The 23,114-nt window shown below is 38.0% G+C and overlaps 1 protein-coding gene across 1 annotated transcript; it reads left to right on the top strand.

Moving 5' to 3' along the window:
* Nucleotides 1-1,453: 1,453 nt before the first annotated feature.
* On the top strand, nucleotides 1,454-2,559 carry LOC141551926 (olfactory receptor 1f45-like). The gene is made up of 2 exons (XM_074284152.1): nucleotides 1,454-1,924; nucleotides 2,284-2,559. The coding sequence occupies exons 1-2, from the start codon at nucleotides 1,454-1,456 to the stop codon at nucleotides 2,557-2,559; spliced, it is 747 nt and encodes a 248-aa protein (XP_074140253.1).
* The last annotated feature ends 20,555 nt before the right edge of the window (nucleotides 2,560-23,114 follow it).

Here is a 23,114-nt window from a genome sequence, read left to right as displayed (position 1 = left end):
CAAAATAAGTGTATATGGACATCTGTTTTAAAGTTGCTGCCCAGTCATTTTGAACAAGCAAGAACAAAAGAGAAAGGGAGTCATATCTAACTTTGGTTAGATAAAAAACAGGAAATTCCTTTTCCCTTGTAGGAAGACAACTCAGAGTATTCCTACTTCACTTGCAGACACACACACACACACACACACACACACACACACACACACACACACACAAAATATTGGCAAAGGAGACAGCTGCCTCTTTTGTATACTTTCTCAGTTTTGGCTCAGCAACACCTGAGTCATCAGTTCTTCTGGATTTGTATCCAATTAAAAACATTTTTATTATTTACAAGTTAAGCTCTTCAATCACCCCTAGTCAGAAACTGACCCCCAAAATCCCATGCATTGGACTGGAACCATGCACTGTATGTCCATTCTCTCAGGAAAGAGAAGTCTGAGCAATGTTATTGTTTATTCAGTTGTGTCTAACTCTTCATGACCCCATATTACACATCAATACTGTTTATGTGGCTTTCTTGGAAAAGATACTGGACTGACTTGCCATTTCCTATTCCAATGGATTAAGGCAAGGAGTGGTAAAGTGATTTGCTCAGGATCACACAGCCAAAGTGGAATTTGAATTCAGGTTTTCCAGTCCTAGTACTCTATCCCCTGAGCCACATAGCTGCCTTCCAAGTTGAGCATATCTTATATCTCTTATACTAAAGTAAAATCTAAACCCACTGTTTGATAAAGACTTCACAACTTGACCTAAGCCTACTTTTCCAGCAGCATCATATATCACTCTCCTTCCTAAATTCTACATCCAGCCAAACTGACCTTCTCTTTCATCAAGGCTCTCATTTTCCCCTCTGCATCTACACTGACCTGGAATGCTCTCTCTTTTTACCTTTGCCTCATAGAATCACTTACTTCATTTAGCACCCTGTTCTACATTCTACATCTTTTACACAAAGTTTTCCCTGAACCCACAACTTCAAGAGTCCTGACTCTTAAACACCTATATTTACTTTTATTCATCCTTATAAACATATATGAACGATAAATATATTTATCATTAAATATATTTAAATGAATATATTCATAAACATTATTAATAATTTATTTCCCCTAAAACAATGTAAATTTCTTGAGAACAAGGACTGTTCATTTCTTGGTTTTGTGTCCCAGTGGCTGGCACATAATAGGTGCTTAATAAATGTTTATTGACTGAATGAAATTGATTGATTTATTGAAATTTAATGAATTAAACTTAATGAATTGATATTCTCATCCATGAGTACCTTTTTCAATTAAATGTTTTAAATTCTTTTTTCATCTCTTCCCACATGTACTTCCCAATAAACTTATGGAAGGAAGAAATCATTCTAGAATCTCTGAGTTCATCCTCCTGGGCCTTTCAGACTAACCAGAACAGGAGAGGCTCCTCTTCCTGCTATTCCTGTTTATGTACCTGATCACCGGGCTGGGCAACCTGCTCATCATACTGGCCATAAGGACTGACTCTCACCTCCACACTCCCATGTACTTCTTCCTTAGCAACTTGTCCTTGGCTGACATCTGCTTCACATCCACCACTATACTCAAAATGCTGGCAAATCATGTATCTGGGAATAAGGTGATTCCATACTCTAAGTGTCTGACACAAGTGTTCTTCTTCATCTGGTTCGCTGGGATAGACAGTTTCCTCCTCACTGCCATGGCTTATGACTGCTATGCAGCTGTCTGTGTCCCACTACATTACAGCACAGCCACATATCCCGGGGTCTGCACTCTTCTGTTGGCAGTGTCCTGGTTCTCAACCTCCGTTAATTCTCTAACCCACACCACTTTGCTGACCAGACTCTCCTTCTGTGGCCACAATGAAATTCCTCATATCTTCTGTGACCTCAGTCCCAGACTGAGTATTTTGGCAGAAGTAATATGATTTATAAATAGCTTAGATTCAAGCACAGGGATCCTAAAATTGCTCCTGTCACTAAATCAGTTTAAAAAGACTCCCTGGGACCCATCAAGGTATAATAATGTATTTAATATCTTTCTGTCATCAAAAGCAACAAAAGCAAAAGCTCCCATCTGCCTTTCCAGCCTCAACTCACAGTACTTCCTTCTACTTATTTTCTATTACAATTAAACTGAACTCCTTGTCACTCCCTGCCCTTGTCCTGCCAACTTCTAAAGCTCTGTATTTGCACATAGTGATCCCCACCCCACCCCTTACCTGTGATAGACTCCCTGCATCATTTCCCACTCTTTGAAATCTTTTCTACCTTGAAGCCCCAGATGAAATCCTTCATCAATGACCTGATGCTCTACACAGTGGGAGTCCTGCTGATCATCACCCCATTCATTGGCATCCTGATTTCCTACACTCACATTTTCATGGCAGTGTTCAAGATCCCATCTGTGAGTGGGAAGCAGAAAGCTTTCTCCACCTGCGGTTCTCACCTTGTTGTGGTGTCTCTGCTCTATGGAACACTCATCGGAGTGTACTTAAACCTCACATCCACCCACACAGCCCAAAAAGATACAGCAGCAGCTATGATGTATTAAGTGGTCATCCCCATGCTGAACCCTTTCATCTACAGCCTAAGGTCCAAAGACATGAAAAGAGCCTTTAGGGAGGCTCATCACCTAGAAACCAAACCTTGTTCTGTGATTTGGGACATCTTCCTGGGCTTGGATACTTGTGACTCAGATAATTACCCCAGTGATATGAGAGGTTTGCAGTGAGTCTTTCACATCAGATGAAGTTAATCTGTTCCCCTCTTGACCTGTACAGGACACAGCATGATATTAGGGAAACCATATGAAACTAAAGCCTTGGGTTCTCTAACACTTCCTACCTATGTGACTCTAGAAAATTAATTAATTTTCCTGGGCCTCAGTTTCCTAATTTATAATTTATAAAATAAATATAATTTATATATAAATATATAAAATTTATAAATTTATGTATAAATTTATAAAAATATATAAAGGCCTAACCTGATTCTATGATCATTCACTCACTGCTTATGGGATTTGGGGAAAGCTGTCTGGGTTTCCGTTTCATAGAATCATGAAGGAACTTCAGATATCCCCTAGTCTAAGACCTTTTTTTGTATCACGGACCTTCATGGGCAGTCTGAAAATCCTATAGGTTCCTTTTCAGAATAATTTTGTTGCATTCAGAAAATACTAAATTTCAATTAAAAATTATAGTGAAAATAAAAGTTTTGGTTTTTTTTCTATCCAAGTTTATGGACCTCCCCCACTTAAAAAAAAAAAAAATCTCTCCACAGACCTCAGATTAAGAGCTTCTGATCTAGTCCAACCTTACCTCAATAAGAATTCCCTGACAAATGGTTATAAAACACACCCTCCCAAATGAATTTCTTCATCTATAAAATCATGAATCCAATTTAACATATATTAAGTATTAATAAATGATTTTTGAATGAATGAATAACCATTATGTTCAAAACTCTTTGATAGGCTCCAACAATACAAAACACATATGAAATAATATATAACCCTTTCCTTTAAGGAACTTATAGTGTAATGGAAGGAGTGAGATATGTCCACAAATAACTATGATATTTATAATAGATTCAGATGTGCTAAAAATACAATGACCCCTGAGAGATTCAAGGAAGGAAATATAATTCTAGCAAGGGTAATGGGGAAGCATCTTGGAAGAGAAAGGATTTCACCTGGGGCTTCAAGGTAGAAAAGATTTCAAAGAGTGGGAAATGATGCAGGGAGTCTATCACAGGTAAGGGGTGGGGTGGGGATCACTATGTGCAAATACAGAGATTTAGAAGTTGGCAGGACAAGGGCAGGGAGTGACGAGTTCAATTTAATTGTAATAGAACATAAGTAGAAGGAAGCACTGTGAGTTGAGGCTGGCAGGATGGGAGCTTTTGCTTTTGTTGCTTTTGATGACAGAAAGATATTAAATACATTATTATACCTTGATGGATCCCAGGGAGACCAATGTTAAAACTGTCTTTTTAAACTGATTTAGTGACAGGAACAATTTTAGGATCCCTGTGCTTGAATCCAAGCCATTTATAAATCATATGACCTCTGCCAAAATACTTTCCTCTCAAGGAGCCTCAATTCTCTCATCTGTAAAATGAGGGTGATATTTCTTGTACTAATGACTTCACAGAGCTATTTTAAAGTGCTTCATTTAAAATTCAAAGTTCTGCAGAAATATGAGTTATTATTCCCACTTAGGAACTACTTCAGAATTCCCAGTTATGTGCCTCATATTTCCCTATGCTGTGTTCTCCCATTACCTTGCCCTTTTTCACTGGACAGCTGAACCTTATCCCCAGAGCCCCAGGAGGAGAAATATGACCATCTGAATCTTAAGAAATGCCTTTGTGAGTCTGTCTGGTCATCTCAGCCATTGCCCCCTGACTTAGTGAAAAATAAGAGGAAACAAGTTAACCTCTCCTAATAACTGGGGTTACTCACTTAGGGAGCCAGGCTCAGGAAGTGGAATCCTACTAGAGATAGCGTCTGAAAAGTGGGAGGTCTCTGACTTGGCTCAACCTTCAATTCTAGCTTCCCTGGTCTGTGCCCTCCTTGCAACACTCATTAGCTCAGTCAGGAATCAGATTCTACCTCAGAGAATTCCCAGGACATTCATCTTTCTCCAGGCCAGGCTTAACCATACAAGGCCATGGAGTGAACATGGGCCATTTCCTGTGGGAGGGATCCCATTCCCAGTGTATTTCTGCCCGGGCTGTTCATCGACTTGGGTTTCAAGATAGCCAGTGAGTCATAGCCCTGGAGATGTCTAAACCAGTCTGGCAAAGCTCGGCTTCAAGACCCTCGTCCTTGCTGATACCTTCACCTTCCCACTCTTATAGACCTCATCCTACCTATAGTTACTCTGAATTCTGCAATGGGCACCCCATGAGGCTACAAAGTATGGAATAGTGGATAGTTTGACTACAAATTCACTGTGTCAACTTGGGTAAACAACTTCCCTTCTCCTGGCCTTCTCATTTCTAAAATGGAGAAGATAATCACTACCTTGTCACCTTCACATGGTTGTGGTAAATATGTGGTAAATATCAAATGAGATAAGGTATGTGTCAAAGGCCCTTGTAACAGAGCATTATACAATTTTAGAATTATACAATTCTGAAGTACTAGTATAATCAAAAGCCTTAATTTTGTCACCTCCTCTCAGATTGTGCTCCAGCTCCAGACTTATCTGAGTTCTGTCCTTTGCAGTCCAAAGGTTGTTCAATTTGGCAGAGAAAATAGAGGTAAAATAAGTGATCAAAGCTGCCTTCTCTTTTTGTCAGTTATTATGGTCCTATCCCCATCCCCATTCACAATATTATTTTTTACTTGATCCCAACTTATCCCCCAATTCTACCAAGATGTGGAGGAAGACCCTTCTTGTTGTCATTATCTTCCCTTGATCCTCAGTTTCTTCTGAACTTTGGTATCCCTGATACTGGGATGGGGGAAGAGAGGTAAGAGGGGCAGGAAATTAAGGTGACTTGCCCAAGATCACCCAGCCAATAAGAATCAACTTTGTAAGAATTCAAGTTCAGAGCTGGTACTCTACCTACTGAGCTGCTCCCCATACACATAAATTGGGGTCAAGTGACTTGCCCAGAGCCACACAGCTAAGTGTTAAGTGTCTGAGGCTGGATTTGAACTCAGTTCCTCCTGACTCCAGAGCCAGTGTGCTATCCACTGCACTATCTAACTGCCCCACACACAGTATTCTTACAATGATAGGCATGCTTTTGCTTTGATTCTCCATTACCTACCATTGCTGAAGTCTTCTATCCATCCACATTAGCATCTTCTTATTTGTTTCCTTTTACAAGTTCACAATTTCATTCTGAGTCTTCCACCCTTCCTGGGCAGACTACCCCTGCAGAATTTTGGCCCAAGGTGTTAGGGACCAGAACTCTGAATTTGAAACAAAGGATTCTTACAAGGTGCTAAGTCAGTGGAATTGATAGAGATAATGGTTATCTGGTTTAGCATGGTTCAGTATGATAGACTTAATCTTACAACAAATAATGGTTTCCTAGTGATATAATGATTGGTTTATACTCAGTATAGAGCATATAAGCTACAAGCCTCAGCCAGAATTCATTTGGAGAGATTCAGAGGTCAGAGAAGACAGGCAAGAGCTCAAGCTCTTGGAACCAAGGAGAGAGGTAGACCTTTAAGAAAGCTAACTGGGCCCCAGGAAAGGAGACAAGACTTTGAAAAATATAATAAAGGATTTGGACTTTAACCGCTGGCTACTCTTGTAGTGACTACTGACTGAAACAAAGGCTGCTCCCAGAGACCCCAAAAAAACCGAACCCAAGAACCAAGGAAAATGGGTAGAGAGCATTGTCAGACTTATGAAAAACAAAGGTTTAATTGTAACTTGGGAGCATATCACTGAACTTTTAGAAACCATACAGTATCCATCTCCTTGGTTCTCTAAGGAAAAAGAATTAGATCCAGAGGAGTGGAAATTAGTAGGAGAACAACTATGTGACTACTACAATGATAATGGACCTGACTCAATTTCCAAAGAAACACTTCATACATATAATTTAATACAACTGGCTTTAAGAAATCATATAAATATTAGAATAAGAAAAAAGAAGAAAGAGTAGGAAGAGGATGAAACTGATAAACTAGGTGAAAAGGATGAAGAATCAGATAAGAAGGAGTTAAGTACAATTCTGAGTGTGGTACTTTCCAGCAGGAGACATTAGGGCATTCCCCATCTCCTGACCTACTTACCTCAATTAACCCTTCATGGGTGAAGGGAGAAGGAGAAGGGGGAGAGGCAGTAACACAATCAGCATCTCCTATGAACAGCAGCCTATGAGAAGATTACAAAAGGCACTGGTTGTATCTGATTTTATAAATGCATACCCTGTGATTGAAGAGCTTGAGTCTTCAGGTCAAAAATGGAGAAAGTACACTCCTTTTGAGCTGGAAAAAATTAAGGATTTGAAAAGGGTTGCACTCTTTATGGGGGTTACATCATTTTATGTTAAGATGTTACTAAAGAATTTGGCTTATGAAATCTTAACCCCTAGTGACTGGAAATCCATAGCAAGGACATATTTAGAACCTGGATAAAACTTGTTGTGGCTTTTGGAGTATAGTGAATTATGCAGGATACAAGCCCAATGAAATAGGCAAATCAGACTTAATATACAAGTCACCTTTGACCAACTAGCAGGTGAAGGTCCATATGCAGAGAATTTAGCACAGATTAATTACCCCATAGCAGTGTATGAGCAAATTGCTACTCCTGCTATAAAAGCTTGGGATTCTCTTCCAAGAAAAGATGGAAGGGAAGCCTTCACAAAATAGAGCAAGGTCCCAATGAATCCAAATGTTCTCTTCTCTAAATTATAATCGTCCTCTGGGAGCAGATTTCTTGAGGAGCTTCTGGAGTCAGCCTTGGTTTCAGTTCAATTCAATCATCCAAATGCAGCCAGGAATTAAGCCAGATCCTTTACTATCTCTTTCCAAATCTTATCTCCTTCACTTGAGGGTTGGCTAGTTTTCTGGAGGCCTTCTGGATCTTGGTTTCAGTGTATCCTGCCACCACTTCTCTGTCTTCCTTCTTTCTCCCAACTTGTAAATCTCCTCAACTTGTGAATCTCCTTGACTAAATCCTGGCTCTGAATCCTGAAGTCTTGCGAGCACAAAGGTGAAAGTTGGAATGAATTTGACTCTGCCTCCAAGAGAGTGAACTTGTGGACTTTTGACTTGTGAATCTCCCAAAATCCATCCTATTTGAGGCTCCTGGCTTATATAATGCTCTCTAAAGGTGTGAACTCTAATGTGTGAACTCCTTTAAAGGTGTGAACTAAGTACATAAGCATTAGCACTTTGTTTCAAGTTCTGGCCCATAACATGAACCTTTTGCTGATTTTGTGTGACATCTGCAGACAGATATCACAAGAACTATTGGAGAAAATGCAACTACACGAATTATGATCAGACAACTGGCTAAGGAAAATGTTAATGAGGTTTGCAGAAGAATTATATGGCCACTACACAAAGATGCTCCTTTAGAGGAGATCATAAGATGCTGTGCCACAGTAGGTACAAATGCTTATTATACCCAGACTATGATGAACATGGGAAGACAGGGTCCCTCTTGGCAAGGGACTTCTAGAGAGACTCATCGATGCTTTCAGTGTGGAAAAATTGGACATCTGAAAACCCAATGTAGGTATAGAGATAAAGTGACAAGACAGGGTGAGAGAAGACCTAAAACCCTATGTCCAAAATGCAACTGAGGCTTCCAATGGGCCTCTGAATGTAGAGTGACCCAGAGATATGAGAGGCAGGGCCCAGCCCCAAGATATCATACAAAAAAAACAGGTGGGGCAAGATAGCAGCCGAGCTTACACCCAGAGAGTCTTTAGAAGTTCAGTATCCTGATATCAATCACCAGAGAAGCAATCAGATGGCTGAAAGGGATTACAATTTGGGGAGAATACAGGCTTTTTAACCCAACAAAAGGGCAGTGTCTAGTGTGAGCAGCAACAATACAATGAGCAGCTCCAATATAATTAATTGCCAGGTGATAAGAAGAGATTTAGAAAGTGGTAAGTAGAAGGGACTAGATAGGTTAACTGCTTGGGAGAAAGCTGCTTGTATCTCTACAGATGGAGAGGAAATCAGTGGGTGCCAATGAGCACCAAAAGAGAAAAAGAAAGACAGAGAAACCTCCAACAAAGGAGAAGACCTAAGAAATATCTGAGACTGAAAGAGCATGGCTGATAATGAGACTGTTGCAGGACTTGAAACCCAGTAGGAATCATTGGATTCCCTGAGATAAAAAATTTTTTGATAAGACTGTTAGAGAACTTCAAAACCAGCAGAAATCTTGGATTCCCTGAGATGAAAAATTGTTGATAAGGCTATTGCAGAACTTCAAAACCAGCAGGAATTATTGGATTCCCTACACACATGAAGTAATGGACAATAGAATGGTTTTGGACTATTTCTAGGACTTATAGACATGTATAATTCCTCATGTTGATTCATGTTATTTGTTACATCACTCCTAGCCTATGTTACTATGTGTTTATGTAATTTATATAATTATGTGTAATACTTCCCATATTGATATTATGTATACCTCTTTCAAGTGAGACCCTTCAGAAACCTACTAATCTGATTTGATTTCCCATTTCCCTTTGGTGTTTTCATCTCCCTTCCTGAGTCATCAGAGAATGCATGGTCACCCCTTCTGTGGTGCTTTCATGCCTTTTTTGAGCAGTCAGAGAAGGCATGATCATCTCCTTTTTTGGGGGTTCTCACCTCCTTGAAAAGTCAAGGAGAGTGACCACCTTATGTTCTAAAACAAAAGAAAATGGGAGATGTTATGGACCAGAACTCTGAACTTGAAACAAAGGATTCTTACAAGGTGCTAAGTCAGTGGAATTGATAGAGACAACGGTTATCTAGTTTAGTTAGAATGGTTCAGTATGATTGATTTAATCTTACAACAAATAATGGTTTCCTAGTGATATAATGATTGGTTTATTCTCAGTGTAGAGCATATAAGCTAGAAGCCTCAGCCAGGATTCAATGGGAGAGATTTAGAGGACAGAGAAGATAGACAGGAACTCAAGCTCTCAGAACCAAGGAGAAAGATAGGCCTTTAAGAAAGCTAACCAGGCCTCAGGAAAGGAGACAAGACTTTGAAAGAGATAATAAAGGATTTGGACTTTAACCTCTGGTGATTCTTGTGGTGATTACTGAACTGAAATGAAGGCTGCTCCCAGAGACCCCAAGAAAACCAAACCTGAGAACATTACACCAAGGGATCCTACTTATTCTTCTTCTGAAACCTTTGAAATCTGCTCTCTCAAAATCTAAGGTACAGGTCAGATACAAAATCTTTCTTCTCTTCCATCATAAATTCTAAGAGGAAATGGCTAATTTCTCTTAAGGATCCCATAATTTTTGCACCCCAGCAACCAATTCCTCCCTTTTGGTGAGAATCAGATGATAATAGAATTTTCCCTTTTTGATTCTTGCACCTTTTTAACTAATGAAATATTCATTGAGCTAAGCTTTTAACAGAGAGATAAAGAGTGCAAAAGATGTCTAAATAATTAAAATCCAACATCACTCTAATAGCAGACCCCAAGACAGAATATTATAAGGAGAAGTAACCTCAGAGCAATAATTTGTGAGAGCTGGGAGGATTCTTAGAACATAGAATGTCAGAGCTGAAAAGAACTTTAGAATATAGAAAATTAAAGTTCGTAGGGATTATACTGTCAGACATTTAGAACTGGAAAGGAATTGTCTATCAACTCTACTTCTACCTCTCACTATAAAATTAAAAAATATATAGTCATGGTGAAATTGAGTGATTTGCCAACAATCCCAATGTAAGTATGGCAACATTTAATCCCAGACCTTTCTTAGAATATTGAATGTTAGAGGTAGGAGAGATGTCTACTCCTATCTGCCATCCCAACACCATTTTATAAATAATAAAAGAGCCTCATGTACAAGAGGTATCTTGCCTGGAATCAAACAACCATTTAATATTGGGAGGAACCTTGATCCCCAAGGATCTTTCCATTACATCAAGTTTCCCCAAAGCACCAGCTGTTTAAACTCAGGCATGAAGCAGGGATCTTTAGAGTCTAGGACCCTGCCAACTCTGTTTTCTTTCCAAGATACTAAATCTGCTTTTGGACTGTTCCAGTTTGCATTTGGGTGTTCCAGGCCTAGGCTCTACTTAGCTCCAATACTAATGATTCATTGTTGGGAGGAACATGTTTGCACTTCTCATATTGATAGGATGAGTCAATACCTGGGCACAGGTTCATTCATTCATTTTAGCTATTAAAAAAAAAAAAAAAAACTCCCATAGACCTACCCAAACTGAGACCAGTTCTTGAGCCATTCTACATGACACTGATTTCCTTTCACTCAAGAAGTTTGGCAATGGGAAGCAGTTCACTCACTAACTTTCATGAGAGATAATCATAAAGAAAAATCCTACACCATTAACATCATTCTATTGGAATGATAGATAGCATAAATGATAATTCATGTTTATATAAAATAGTAGGATTCAGAGTTAGAAGGGACATTCAGCTCACCTAATTAAACTCCCTCATTTTACAAAGGAGAAATTAAGGGCCAGAGAGAAGGGATTTACCTAAGATCACACAGTAAGATTCAAATTCAGGTCACATCATTGCAGATAATCATAATGAATAATGATAATGTGACAATAATAATATGATAATAGTAGTTATGATGATGATTATTATTATTGATATAGAATTTTCATGTTTACAAAGTTTACTTTATTTCCATGTTCTCATTTAATCCTAACAACAATCCTGTGAAGGAGGTGCTACCATTATTCCCAATTTTTCAGATTAAGACACTGAGATTTAAAGATGAGAAGTGATTTACCCAAATTCACAAAACTAGTCAATGTCTAAGATGAGATTTAAACCCGGGTCTTCCTTCCTGACTTGGAATCCAGCACTGTATCACCACATAGCAATTTTAAGACCAGTCTCTTTATCTACAAAAATGAAGAGGCTGGACTATATCACCCCTGGGATTCCTTTCTGCTTTAAATCTATATAATCTTATGATCCTAAGATTTAAAAACTACTTTTCTACAACAATCCTGTGAAGTAAGTAGAACATAGATAGATATTCCTACCCATACCTCCTCTTACCAGGGCAGCATGGAGAATTATCATAAATTCATATGATTTATAACTGGAAGGGATCTATTCCAACCCCTCCCACCACCACCTCATTGCCACTTTGCAACTGATGAAACTTAAATCACAAAGGACTAAACTATTTGTCCGTGGTCCCACAGGTAGCAAAAGGTCTGGGATTTTAATCCAGTTGCTTTGACTGCAAATGTAGCAAGTACTCATACCTTGCAAGGTCATTCTCCCAGTGACTTCCTTCTCTCTTCCTTCATTCCTCCCCACTACTGTCAATTCTCATTTCTACATAAGATTTTTCTAAAGTTGGAAATGAAATTGAGTGGCCATCTAGTCCCAAACATGCCTGAAAGGTTTTCCCACTATAACATACCTGACAAGTGAACATTCAGAGACATTTGTCATTCAGACACACTAGATAGCAATTCATTTGCTCTCCAAAAGATGCCTCAGTCTTTTTATGCCTTGTTGGCAGCTGGAAATGAAAGTCTGGAGCTTAGGAGAAAACTCAGGCTTAAAAATGTAAATCTAATAGAAATTTAAGCTATGTTAGTGAATGAGATTGTCAAAGGAGAAATAACATACTTTAAGATTTGCCAAGCATTTTATAAATATTATCTCATTTTATCCTCATAATGATCTTGGGAGGAAAGTGCTAAATTATCATCCCCATTTTACAGATAGGTAACTGAGACAATCAATGGTTACATGACTTGTCCAGGATCACACAGTTGGAAAATGATATAAGCAGAATTGGAACTCTGCTATTCCTGACTCTTAGAGCCAACATTCCAGTCTCTGCACAACCTAAGTGCCAGACACTAGGCTAGCTACTGGAGATACAAATACAAAGAATGAAGAATTCCTTACTTTCGAGAAGTTTACATTATCTTAGTAGAAGTATCATGCATATATACAAATATAGAGAGTAACTGCACAGTGTCCCAAAAGTTTTGGTTCACTTGTGCAACTAAATTAAATGCAAAACAAGCACAAGCTAGTTAAATAGTGTAAATATATATATATATATATATATATATATATATATATATATATATATATATCATGTAAGAAAAAGAAACAAGCCAAGACTCAGGAACAACACTCACATTATGGATTCAAGAGAACCAGAGGAGACTGAAAAGTGATTTAAAAAGTGAGAACACCCAAAAAGGATCTCTGTCAGTATCTGTGAAGCCAAAGGAACAAAAAATATGCAAAAGAAAGGACCGATGAAATGAATTAATGAATGAACAATCATTTATTAAGACTGCAACATATACCAGGCATTCCTTTAAGTGCTGGGAACATAAATACAAAAGAGAGATCCATGTCCTTCAGAAGCTGACATTCTAATGGGAAAAACAATGTATATGAGGAAACAATGTCCAAGGGAGAGAATTTTTGAACAATACATACGAGGAAATGATGTCCAAGGGAGAGAATTTTGTTTAGCTGATAAACTTTTGATTAATAGATCTTTTCCAAAAGCAATAATGGTATTGATTACTGTACCCAGAGGTAAAGGAAAGAATTAGCAAAATGATAAAATAGCTGGCAAATTTTTCCAAGTAGATGGCTGGAGAGAATATGAAATATGATCTGCAGTGGAGACAGCTAAATATAATGAGCTGGGTAAATTTGCACTCACCTACTTACAAATCTATTCTTCTCAACTCTGAGGATAGACATTTTAGAGATGACTAGATTAGCAATTCAGGGAACTGAAGACAGACATGGTTTTTGGAGATCTTCTCTAAAAAGTACTGTGGCAAATGTTTAAGAGAGGTAAGGGATGTACAGGACTAAGGGAAAGTCACTGAATTTAGTGGTTATAAAGTCATTGGGGAATTCAAAAGAGAAGTTTCATGAACCTGATAGCCACAGAGAGAAAGAAAGCCACTAGTAATGAAAAGTGGACACATTAATGGTTTAAAAAATAATAAAAAACAAACAAACCTTCCCATCAATTTGGTAGTGAAAGGGAATAACAATAAAGAAAAGAAGGAGAAGCTCAAGGTTAGAGGAAGATCTTAGCAAAGCCTTTTTAGAATGCGTAAAAACTAGCCTGACAAAGGGGAAAAGAGCCATTAGAAAGCGTAAGATTAAAGACACAAGTTAAAAAAATAAAAAAATAAAATAAAAATAAAAAGCCCAGCCTGCCAGGAAGAATGGGAGTGTCCCCTCATTTACTGCTACACCCAAGGACTTTGGGATCTTTCCACATGACTTGCAGCAGAAACTTTTATATGTTATCTTCTCCTATTAGATTTTAAGTTTCTTTAAACCAAAAAGCCTTGCTTTGCTATTTATATCCAATGCATGTAGTACATTTTTTGGCACATAGTAAATGCTTAATAAATGATTTTTCATTCTCCTAAAAATGTTTTCTAAGGAAAACTATTGTATTTTCAAAGTCAATTCAACAGGTATTTATCAATTATATACTATTTATCAATTATATATTTTGTGCTAGGCATTATGCTAGATAATAAAGGATATTCTAATGATAGTCACAATAATAAAATTATCATCTTGAGATCTACAAAGCACAAAATAAAACCATGTCTACACTAAAGAAGTATATTCTAGTGGGGATAGACAATTTACAAACATATAAGTAAACATATAGTAATTTGTGGAAGAAGAGAACTCTAAAAAATAAAAGGATCAGGAAAAGTTTCCCAAAGGATATTATGACACATTAACTGAGCTGTGAAGAAAATCAGGGATGCTAAGAGGTCAAAATGAGAAGTATATTTCAAGTATGAGAGATAGCCTTGACAGAAACAAAGAAAAGGAACATAAAATGTTGAATTCAGGGAATTATCTATATAAAAGTCTGTCTGCAACATACACTATATGAAGGGAAGAAATATAAAGGAAGCCTCAGATAGTAGACTGGAGCCAGACTGTGAAGGGCTTTGAATGTCAAATAGAGGCTTTTGTATTTTATCCAGGAGTCAATATGGAGGCACTGTAGATTTTTTTTTAAGGAGGGACAATGGCCTGGATTTTAGGAAGATCATATTTACACTCATGTGGGAGATGGGTTGAAGAAGCAGATCCTGGTATCTGGGAATTCCATTTTTAAAAATTTTATAGTGTAGGCAAGAGGCAAGAGAGCCTGAACTAGAATGGTGACTATATGAAGAGAGAGAGAGGTAGGAATGGATGTTAGAGATGTTGTAGAGAAAGAAGGAACAACGCTTGGTAGATGATTATATATGGAAGGGTTAAGATTAGAAAGAAATGTTGAAGGTTGGGAATTCCAAGGTTCCAAGTGAATGGAAGGTGCACAAAGCAATAGATTTTGAGTGGGAAGGGACTTTCAAGATCATTGATTCTAATACCCTCATTTTGCAGATGAAATAACTGAGATCTCACGATTAAGTGCTGCTAAGGTTTATCCAATTAATACCTAGTACAGGCAGGATTCAAATTCAGAACATGTGCCTTAAAGTTTGATATTCTCTCTACTGTGCCATGCTTCTTCCTTTTGATCATGCTCCAAGGTAAAACAGAAAAGCCTGAAGAAGGGGTGGATTTCAGAAGAGAGTTTATACTTGAACATGATGAACCTTGGATATCTATAAAACAGACAGTTAGAGATATTCAACAAGTAGCTGATTACACAGCTGAGCCACACTCAGAAGACAGACAAGGACCACATAGGTAGATTTAGAAGGTATCTGCACTGAGATGATGACTGAATCCACAGATTCTGATGAAGTCATCAAGAGAAAGTTTAGGGAGAAGAAAAGGATACTCAGGACACAGGTTTGGGGGATATTCACAGTTAAGAGGATAATGATTGGAAAGGAATTGAGAGAACAATGTCATAAAAATCAAGAAGAAGAAAAAATCCAAGAAGAGAAGACAAGTCAACAGCATCAAATGCTACCATACTCAAAAGAAATAAGGACTGAAAGGAAAGGTCATCACATTTAGCAAGTAAGAAATTGTTGGCAACTTTTAGGAGACTGGTTCAATTGATTTGTCAGAGAAGCCAAAATGTAGGAGACTGAAAAATGAGCAAAAATAGAAGTGTGTACAGTGATAAAGGGGGATGATGAGTGAAAGAGATTTTTCTAGTAGTTTGGCTGAAAAAGGCAAATGAGACATATGACAATATTATCTGAAGGGATATTAAGATCAGGTGCAGCTATTTTCAAGGATAGGGAAGAGTCAGACATGTTTATAGGTAGCATAGAAGGGAAAATAGTTGTAATGTTCTTTTTGGTTTTTCTGAAGGTCTTGGGAGCAGTCTTCTTTTCAATCAGAGTAATCACCATGAGAATAGCCAGGTGTTAAAGTCCAAAGTCCCTTATTTTCTCCTTCACAATCTAGTTTCCTTGCCTGGGACCCAGGCCAGCTTTCTTAGAAGCCTTCCAGAGTCTTGGTTTCAGTGGAAAAGCTAAATAGAACAGGCCTGCCACCACAGGGCTGATGAAGATGGAAAGAATCTCTCTTTGAGTCCCAGGGCTTGTATTTCATCCTCCAGCCACCACATGGAATGAATCTCTCTCCTTGGCTCTGAGAGCTTGAGCTCCCATCTCCAGCCCTCTGTCTTCTCTGATTCTGAATGAATCTGGCTCTGTGTCCCAGCTATATGCTCTACATTGAGTGTAAACCAATCGTTATATCATTAGAAAACCATTATTTGTTGTAAGATTAAATCAATCATACTGAACTTAGAGAACTATTAATCACCATGCTAAGCTAGATAACCATTGTCTCATCAATTCTACTGAATTAGCACCTTGTAAGAATCCTTGTTTTAAGTACAGAGTTCTGCCCCACAACAAATAGTAAGGGAAAGATTGAAGATTAGATAGAAATAGGAGCATTATTAAAGCTTCCAAAGAAAAAGCAAAGGTTAAGGATGAAGAGCCCAAGTAAAAAGTCTGTCCTTGGCCAAAAGGTCTATCTCCTTGCCAAAAACTGGAGCAAAGGAAAAGGAATGAAGGATATTATTGAGAGGTTCTGGTATGCAGAATTAGGGAGAAGAAGAAACTCACATCTAATAGTTTTTATTTTCTCAGTATAATCGGGGGCGAAATTCTCCTTTGAGGATTCTGTAGAAGGCCTGAGGAGAGATGAGAAAGTCTGCAATAGGATGAGAGGAGAGTACAGTAGAGTTAATTAGAAACAAATAAAAGAATTGCTAGACAGCAAAAGAGTCCAGCTGAGATGAGAGAGCAATAGTATGTTATGGAGCCAGATATCATAGCTGCCCCTCCCACAACATTCAGCAACATGCTTGTAAAAGTAAACAATGCATGTTGTTAGGGATGCCATGGTGTGCATAGCATGACAATGGGAGTTGAAGGGGACAGAGGATTCTCTCACAGAGGACAATGTAAAGTCACAGAGGCTATCAATAGATTTAAGATCATGAAGGGAAGAAGGAAAGTACAGAATGGGGATGACAGGGGAGTCAGAAAGGAATGAAGGAAGGTTGAGATAAGGATAAAGGATAAGTTTAAGAGGATCAAGGCATGGACAGAAATAGGAAGGATAGGAGGTTGTGGTTGGGAAAAATAATTTCAGAGTTCTGAAGCAGGGAGGAAGAAAACTTAAAGGAAATGGCCATAGTGAGCCTTGTTGTGACTGGGATGGAGTCAGTCATTAAACATTTATTAACTATGTGTCAGACACTATGCTAGATATAGCAAAAATATAGAAATATAGATATAGAAATAATATAGCTATAAAAAGAAAAGGTATAAGACAGACCTTGCCCTCAAGGAATTTAGGACTCACAATCTAATGGGCAAAGACTACACATAGAAAAAAAAAATTTTAAGCTGAAAGAGGATGGTTGGGAAAGGAAGCTAGGTTGGGGTCATATTGAAGGATTATAGACAGAGTGGAAAATAATGAAGTGAATCTCCTAGACCCATTATTTTAATGGTGGAGGAACAGAGAGGAGTTCTCTGCTGTCCATCCTATAGCTTCTCCACATTTTGGAGAAATACATTAGGAGTTGATGTCATCTTGCAGGATGGTCAATTATTGGAGATTAGGAATTTCAGGATAGCAGGCAGGTGTAAAATAATGAAGTGAATGCACTGGACACCTTCTTTAAATGGGGGTAGAGCTCTCTTAGGTTCACTTTTCACTCTCTCCAGTGAGAGAGATGTCATGAAAGTACAAATCATGGGAAATGAAGAAGTTGATGAACTTGGAAACTAGAATGTTCAAAAGGACATCAATTTATATATTAAAGTCCCAAAGTATGATGGCAAAGATTGAGACAAGAAGAAAGAAATTGAGCCAAGTGATAAATCACTTGAAACCAAATGGAGAACCACCTAAGAGTTAGTCAAATACTCATAACTAAAATAAAAAAAAAAAACCTTCTTCTTGTGAGGAAGGTAGGCATTAATAAGTATTTCCCCAACTGCACATTGATAAGAGAACCCCAGAGCAGTTAACTTGACCCCACCCAATAAATCAATGGCAGAACTGAGAATGGAAGGGTCTTAGTTGGCCTTGCATATTCTTGTGCAATAATCTAACCTTGGGATCATTCACTGCTGCTGTAGGAAGGTAAACATTATAGAACTCCAGTTTTCTTTCTTTTTTTGGTTGTTTGTTTAAACATTATGGTTGAAAAAGAGAAAAGCAGTTTTTTAAGAAAATATTTTCATCAAGGTTGGAAGTCTGGGCTTGTCCCAAAGGACCTCCCACCAAGAAAAATCTGAACTAGGATACAAAACTAGCATGACATTGCTTAGGCAGATTATCATCCAGGAAAAGATGGAATAGGAGGGATTTAAAACCCAAAAAGTAGAATGGGGGACTGGAGGGAGCAGGAGAAGACTGGCATAGAAGCCAAGCAGAAAGACTGGTAGCAGGGGTATTAGGGAAGATTCAAGTTTTCAGGCAAATCAAGAAGATAAAAAAATAGAAGGCAGAGTAAGGCATGGACAATGATATTGAGTCAAAGCTGACAGAAAGTTTGGATTACTCTGAAGAATACAAAGCTGTATTCCCAGTTTGTATTTGGAGTTGAAAGGGATCTAAAAGATCATCTAGGCCAGTTCCCTCACTCTGTGTGTGTGTGTGGGGGGGGTGTGTATGTGGTAACTGGGGTTAAGTGACTTGTCTAGGGTCACACAGCTAGTAAGTATTAAGAGTCTAGGGCCACATTTGAATTCAGATTTTCCTGAATTCAGGCCTATCCACTCTGCCATCTAGCTGTCCCTTCCTCATTTTTCATATGAAGCTTCTGAGACCCTGAGACCTTCCCTGAAAGAGAGGGACTTGTTTGAGTTCACACAGTTAGTTAATAACTGAACTAAGATTTGAACTCAGACCTTCTGACTCAAAATACATCACTGTATCAAATTGTGGAAGTTAAAAAAAATCGGTGGCTCAGCAGAACAACAAGAAAGGCAGAAGAATAAAATGAATGGATCCCAACTCTAATAAATGATGAAGAAAGGTAACCAGAGTGAAATCATAACCACCTTGTCATAAGTTCAAAGCAGAACTAGTAAGCAAAAATCAAATCATCTAAAATGTTATAGAAAAAGAAAGAACATTAGGGCTGGATTGAACATTAATGATCATCCAGTCACATCTTACTTTCTTCTATCACCTCCTTCAGGTCAGAAAGAGGAAAGAGACCCTGAGAGACTCTGAGACCTAGAGAAAGGAATAAATTTCTGCCCAGCATTCCAAGAGTTTTGCTGTTTACACAAGCCCACACTACCACCCAGTAGCATTTAGCCTAGAAGGTTACTTGCCCTTCTTTCTCAGAGGTCCATGACATGAGGGAGGTAATATCATGACATGCAAATATATTGGATTTAAGCTAGGGAAGGTTGTACAGAGTCATCTGCTTCACTTTCCCCTCCACAGCCATCTAGATATATGACCAGATATACACTAAGATGACTAGAGATGGCCTTGGATGAAATGGGACACCATGACCTTTTTAAACTAAAGTCTTCAACAGATCTCAGTTTGACTGAGACATCACCCATTCAATGATTATGGCTAGGTAGCAATTGAGGCAAATAATCTCCTGGTTCATCTAGGCTTAAAACAAATCTAAATAAAGAAATAAATTAATCTGGGAGGGGAAGACACTTTTGACCAAAGCAAATGACCAAATGGGGCTTGGCTTAAGACCTCTTGGTGGCCAATGAGAATCAATTTTTTTTTTTTTGGTTTAAGGCCCGGTTCTTTAGAAAGAAATCCAGCCAATAAACCCCAAGATATCTTGGGAAGACTGCTAGATGGCTCAGTAATCAGTGCTGAGCCTAGAGTCAGGAAAACCTGAGTTCAAATCCAATCTCAGATTTACTAGCTGTGTGACCTGGGCGAGTCATTTAATCTCCTTAATTCAGTTAATTTGCCTTAATTCACTGGAGAAGAAAATGGCAAACCACTTTAGTACCTTAGCCAAGAAAATTCCATGGCCAAGACATAATATGCTCTCCAGAGTCCTGAAGAATTGGACAAGACTCAAACAGCTGAACCACAATGTAGGCAGCCAGGTGGCGCCATGGCGCACAGAGTGCTGGGCCTGGAGTCAGGAAGATTTATCTTCTTAAATTCAAATCTGGCCTCATATACTTACTAGCTATGGGACCCTGGACAAGTCACTTAACCTTGTTTGCCTGTTTCCTCATATGTAAAATGAACTAGAGAAAGAAATGGCAAAACTCCAGTATCTCTGCCAAGAAAATCCCAAATGGGGTCACAAAGAATCAGACATGACTGAAAACAACTGAACAGCAACAAATAATGGACTACCTTGAGAGGCAATAAATTAAATGTTTTTGGAGGTCTTCAGAGAGAGATTAGAAAATCACTTATCAAGAATATTATAAAATACAATCATCTTTTTATTGTACTATGTTATAGAAATGCTTGTCTTATTCCATATATTAAAAACAAAATGAGGGGAAGGGGCAGGTAGATGGTGCAGTAGATAAGAGCATTGGTCCTGAAGCCAGGAGAATACCTGAGTTCAAATCCGGTCTCAGACACTTAACATTTACTAGCTATGTGATGCTGGGCAAGTCATTTAACCCCAATTATCTCAAAAAATTTTAATAATAATTTATTTTAAAAATATTATAGGGAGAATTTCTGCATCAAATATCCATCAGATTGATTTGCTTGAGGGTCACAGAGATGAATGATCAAGCAATAGTGGGATCATAATTTAGTGCTATAAGAATCCTTAGGAGTCATCTAATTTAACCCTTAATTTCATTGATAAGCAAAATAAAATCCAGAAATGTATCCACAATCCTTCAGGGACTTAGTAGCAAAGCCAAGATTCAAAACCAGGTCCTCTGGTTCCAAATCTACCACTCTTCTTGCTATGAACTCCTTAAATTCCACTGAGATAAATATAGATTCATTGACTGGAATTGAGCTTTTATTAATCAACAAATAACTACAATGGACTAGATGCTGGCATGAAAGTGACCCTGTTTTTCTCCATTTCCTCATCTACAAAATGAGCTGGAGAAGGAAATAGCAAATCTCTCTAGCCTCTTTGTCAAGAAAACCCTGAAAGTGGTCAAGAAGCGTCAAATTCAACTGAAAACGACTAAACTATAAAACCAACAAACCTCAACTGAAAATGAACTCTCCAGGTTCTGGGATTCTGTAAATCAATTGTAAACACACACACACACACACACACACACACACACACACACACACACACACACCTCTCCCTCATATCTAGAACCTGAAAGATTTGGATCTTTCTCTAATACTTAGCTCCTATTGTAAAACTTACAGCTCAGAGGAAAAGAACTAATGAGGATTACAATAATTAATCAATCAATAAGCATTTATTAAGCACCTACTATGTGACAAGCACTGTGTCAAGAGTACCAAAAAGTGAAATAATCCCTACCCACAAGGAGTTTACCTTCTAACAGAGAAGAGAAATGCATACAAAAATACATGTGCCATAAATATAAAATAGGGTGAAAATTTTGGAACACAGGGTTTTGCAAGGATGAATGTTGAAAATTATCTATGTGTATTTTGAAAAATAAAAAGCTATTATAATAATTATATATAATAATATATTATATTCTATAATATACATTATTATTGAATATAATAATATAATGTAAATGATAATAAAAAAATATAAAGTAAGTAAATATGAATGTATATGCCAAATAGTTCAACACAGAGATATTTGAGAGATATTTGGGAAAGATATTAGCAGTTAGGGATATCAGTGAAGGCTTCCCATAAGAAGTGGTAAATGAGTTCCATCACTGTTGTTGGAGATACCATTTGGTTCTTCTCTCACCCCTTAATCAACAGCTACTATTATTTTAAGTTTTCTATTCAATTTTGGGAAATTCTGCTTACTTCTTTCTTCCGTCTTATTTAACTTTGTTATATCTTCTAGAGACATTTTAATCCAATCAAGCTTTTTGTGGCTGCTGGTTTTCAATAGCAATGGATCCACTACCAGATCCTAACATCAAACTCAAATCCTTTCATCAATCATAGCAATATGAGAAACTTCCTGGAAGGGATGGAATCTTGTAAGAGGGAAAACACAGAAGGAAATGTGGACACCCCAATCAGGGGCCTAAAATCCATTTCTAACTCTTTTAACAATTCATTACACCCATTCTGAAGGGGTAATAACTAGAGTCACAGGTAGGTAGAATTCACTAGTAAGTAGATTTGGATTAATATGAAGAACTTCCTAACAGTTAGTTGTCCCAAAGTAAAATGAGCTGCCTTAAAAGATAATGAACTCCTCAGCACTAGAGGTGTTCAAACAGAGACAAGATGACCATTTGTTGGGATTTATTGGTCAGAGAAAAACCTGGAATAGCTAATTGGTCTTTGAAATCCCTTCAATTTCTAGGCCTCTAGTACCCTATAGTCCATCTAGAACAGGGGTCTTAACCTTTTGATGTCATGACCCCTCTTGCATTATAGTAAATTGTAAGGATCTCTTCAAAGAATATTTGTTGCCTACATTCATAATGGGGGGAAAAATGTTAAATTTCATTTACAGGTTCATGAAAATAAAGCTTTCTCTTTGTTTCCTGTCCAAATTCAATTGTGGATCTTAAGTTACAAACCTCTAGTTTGGAAAGAGATTCTCCCTTTTACCATCCAGCCAGTGGGAGAGTCTTGGGCCTGTCTCCTGCCTGGGATCATGCCAGACTCACTTCTCCAGTTCCTTGGGATAGATGGGTAACTAATGAGCTTTGTTCCCATCTCTGTATTCATGTGTCAACACTCCTGAGTCTGTCAGATGGTTAAAAATGGAAACAAGTTGTTTGCCTTTTTTTTTTCCTTTAAGAAAACCTAACTATCCAAATAAGGAGAGGGTAGCCGGCTGAGGCTTCAGCCTGGGAACTGGAGCCA

Source organism: Sminthopsis crassicaudata, chromosome 1 (assembly GCF_048593235.1).
Source record: "Sminthopsis crassicaudata isolate SCR6 chromosome 1, ASM4859323v1, whole genome shotgun sequence".
Lineage (NCBI taxonomy): Eukaryota > Metazoa > Chordata > Mammalia > Dasyuromorphia > Dasyuridae > Sminthopsis > Sminthopsis crassicaudata.
This window is presented reverse-complemented; position numbering and strand designations above follow the sequence as displayed.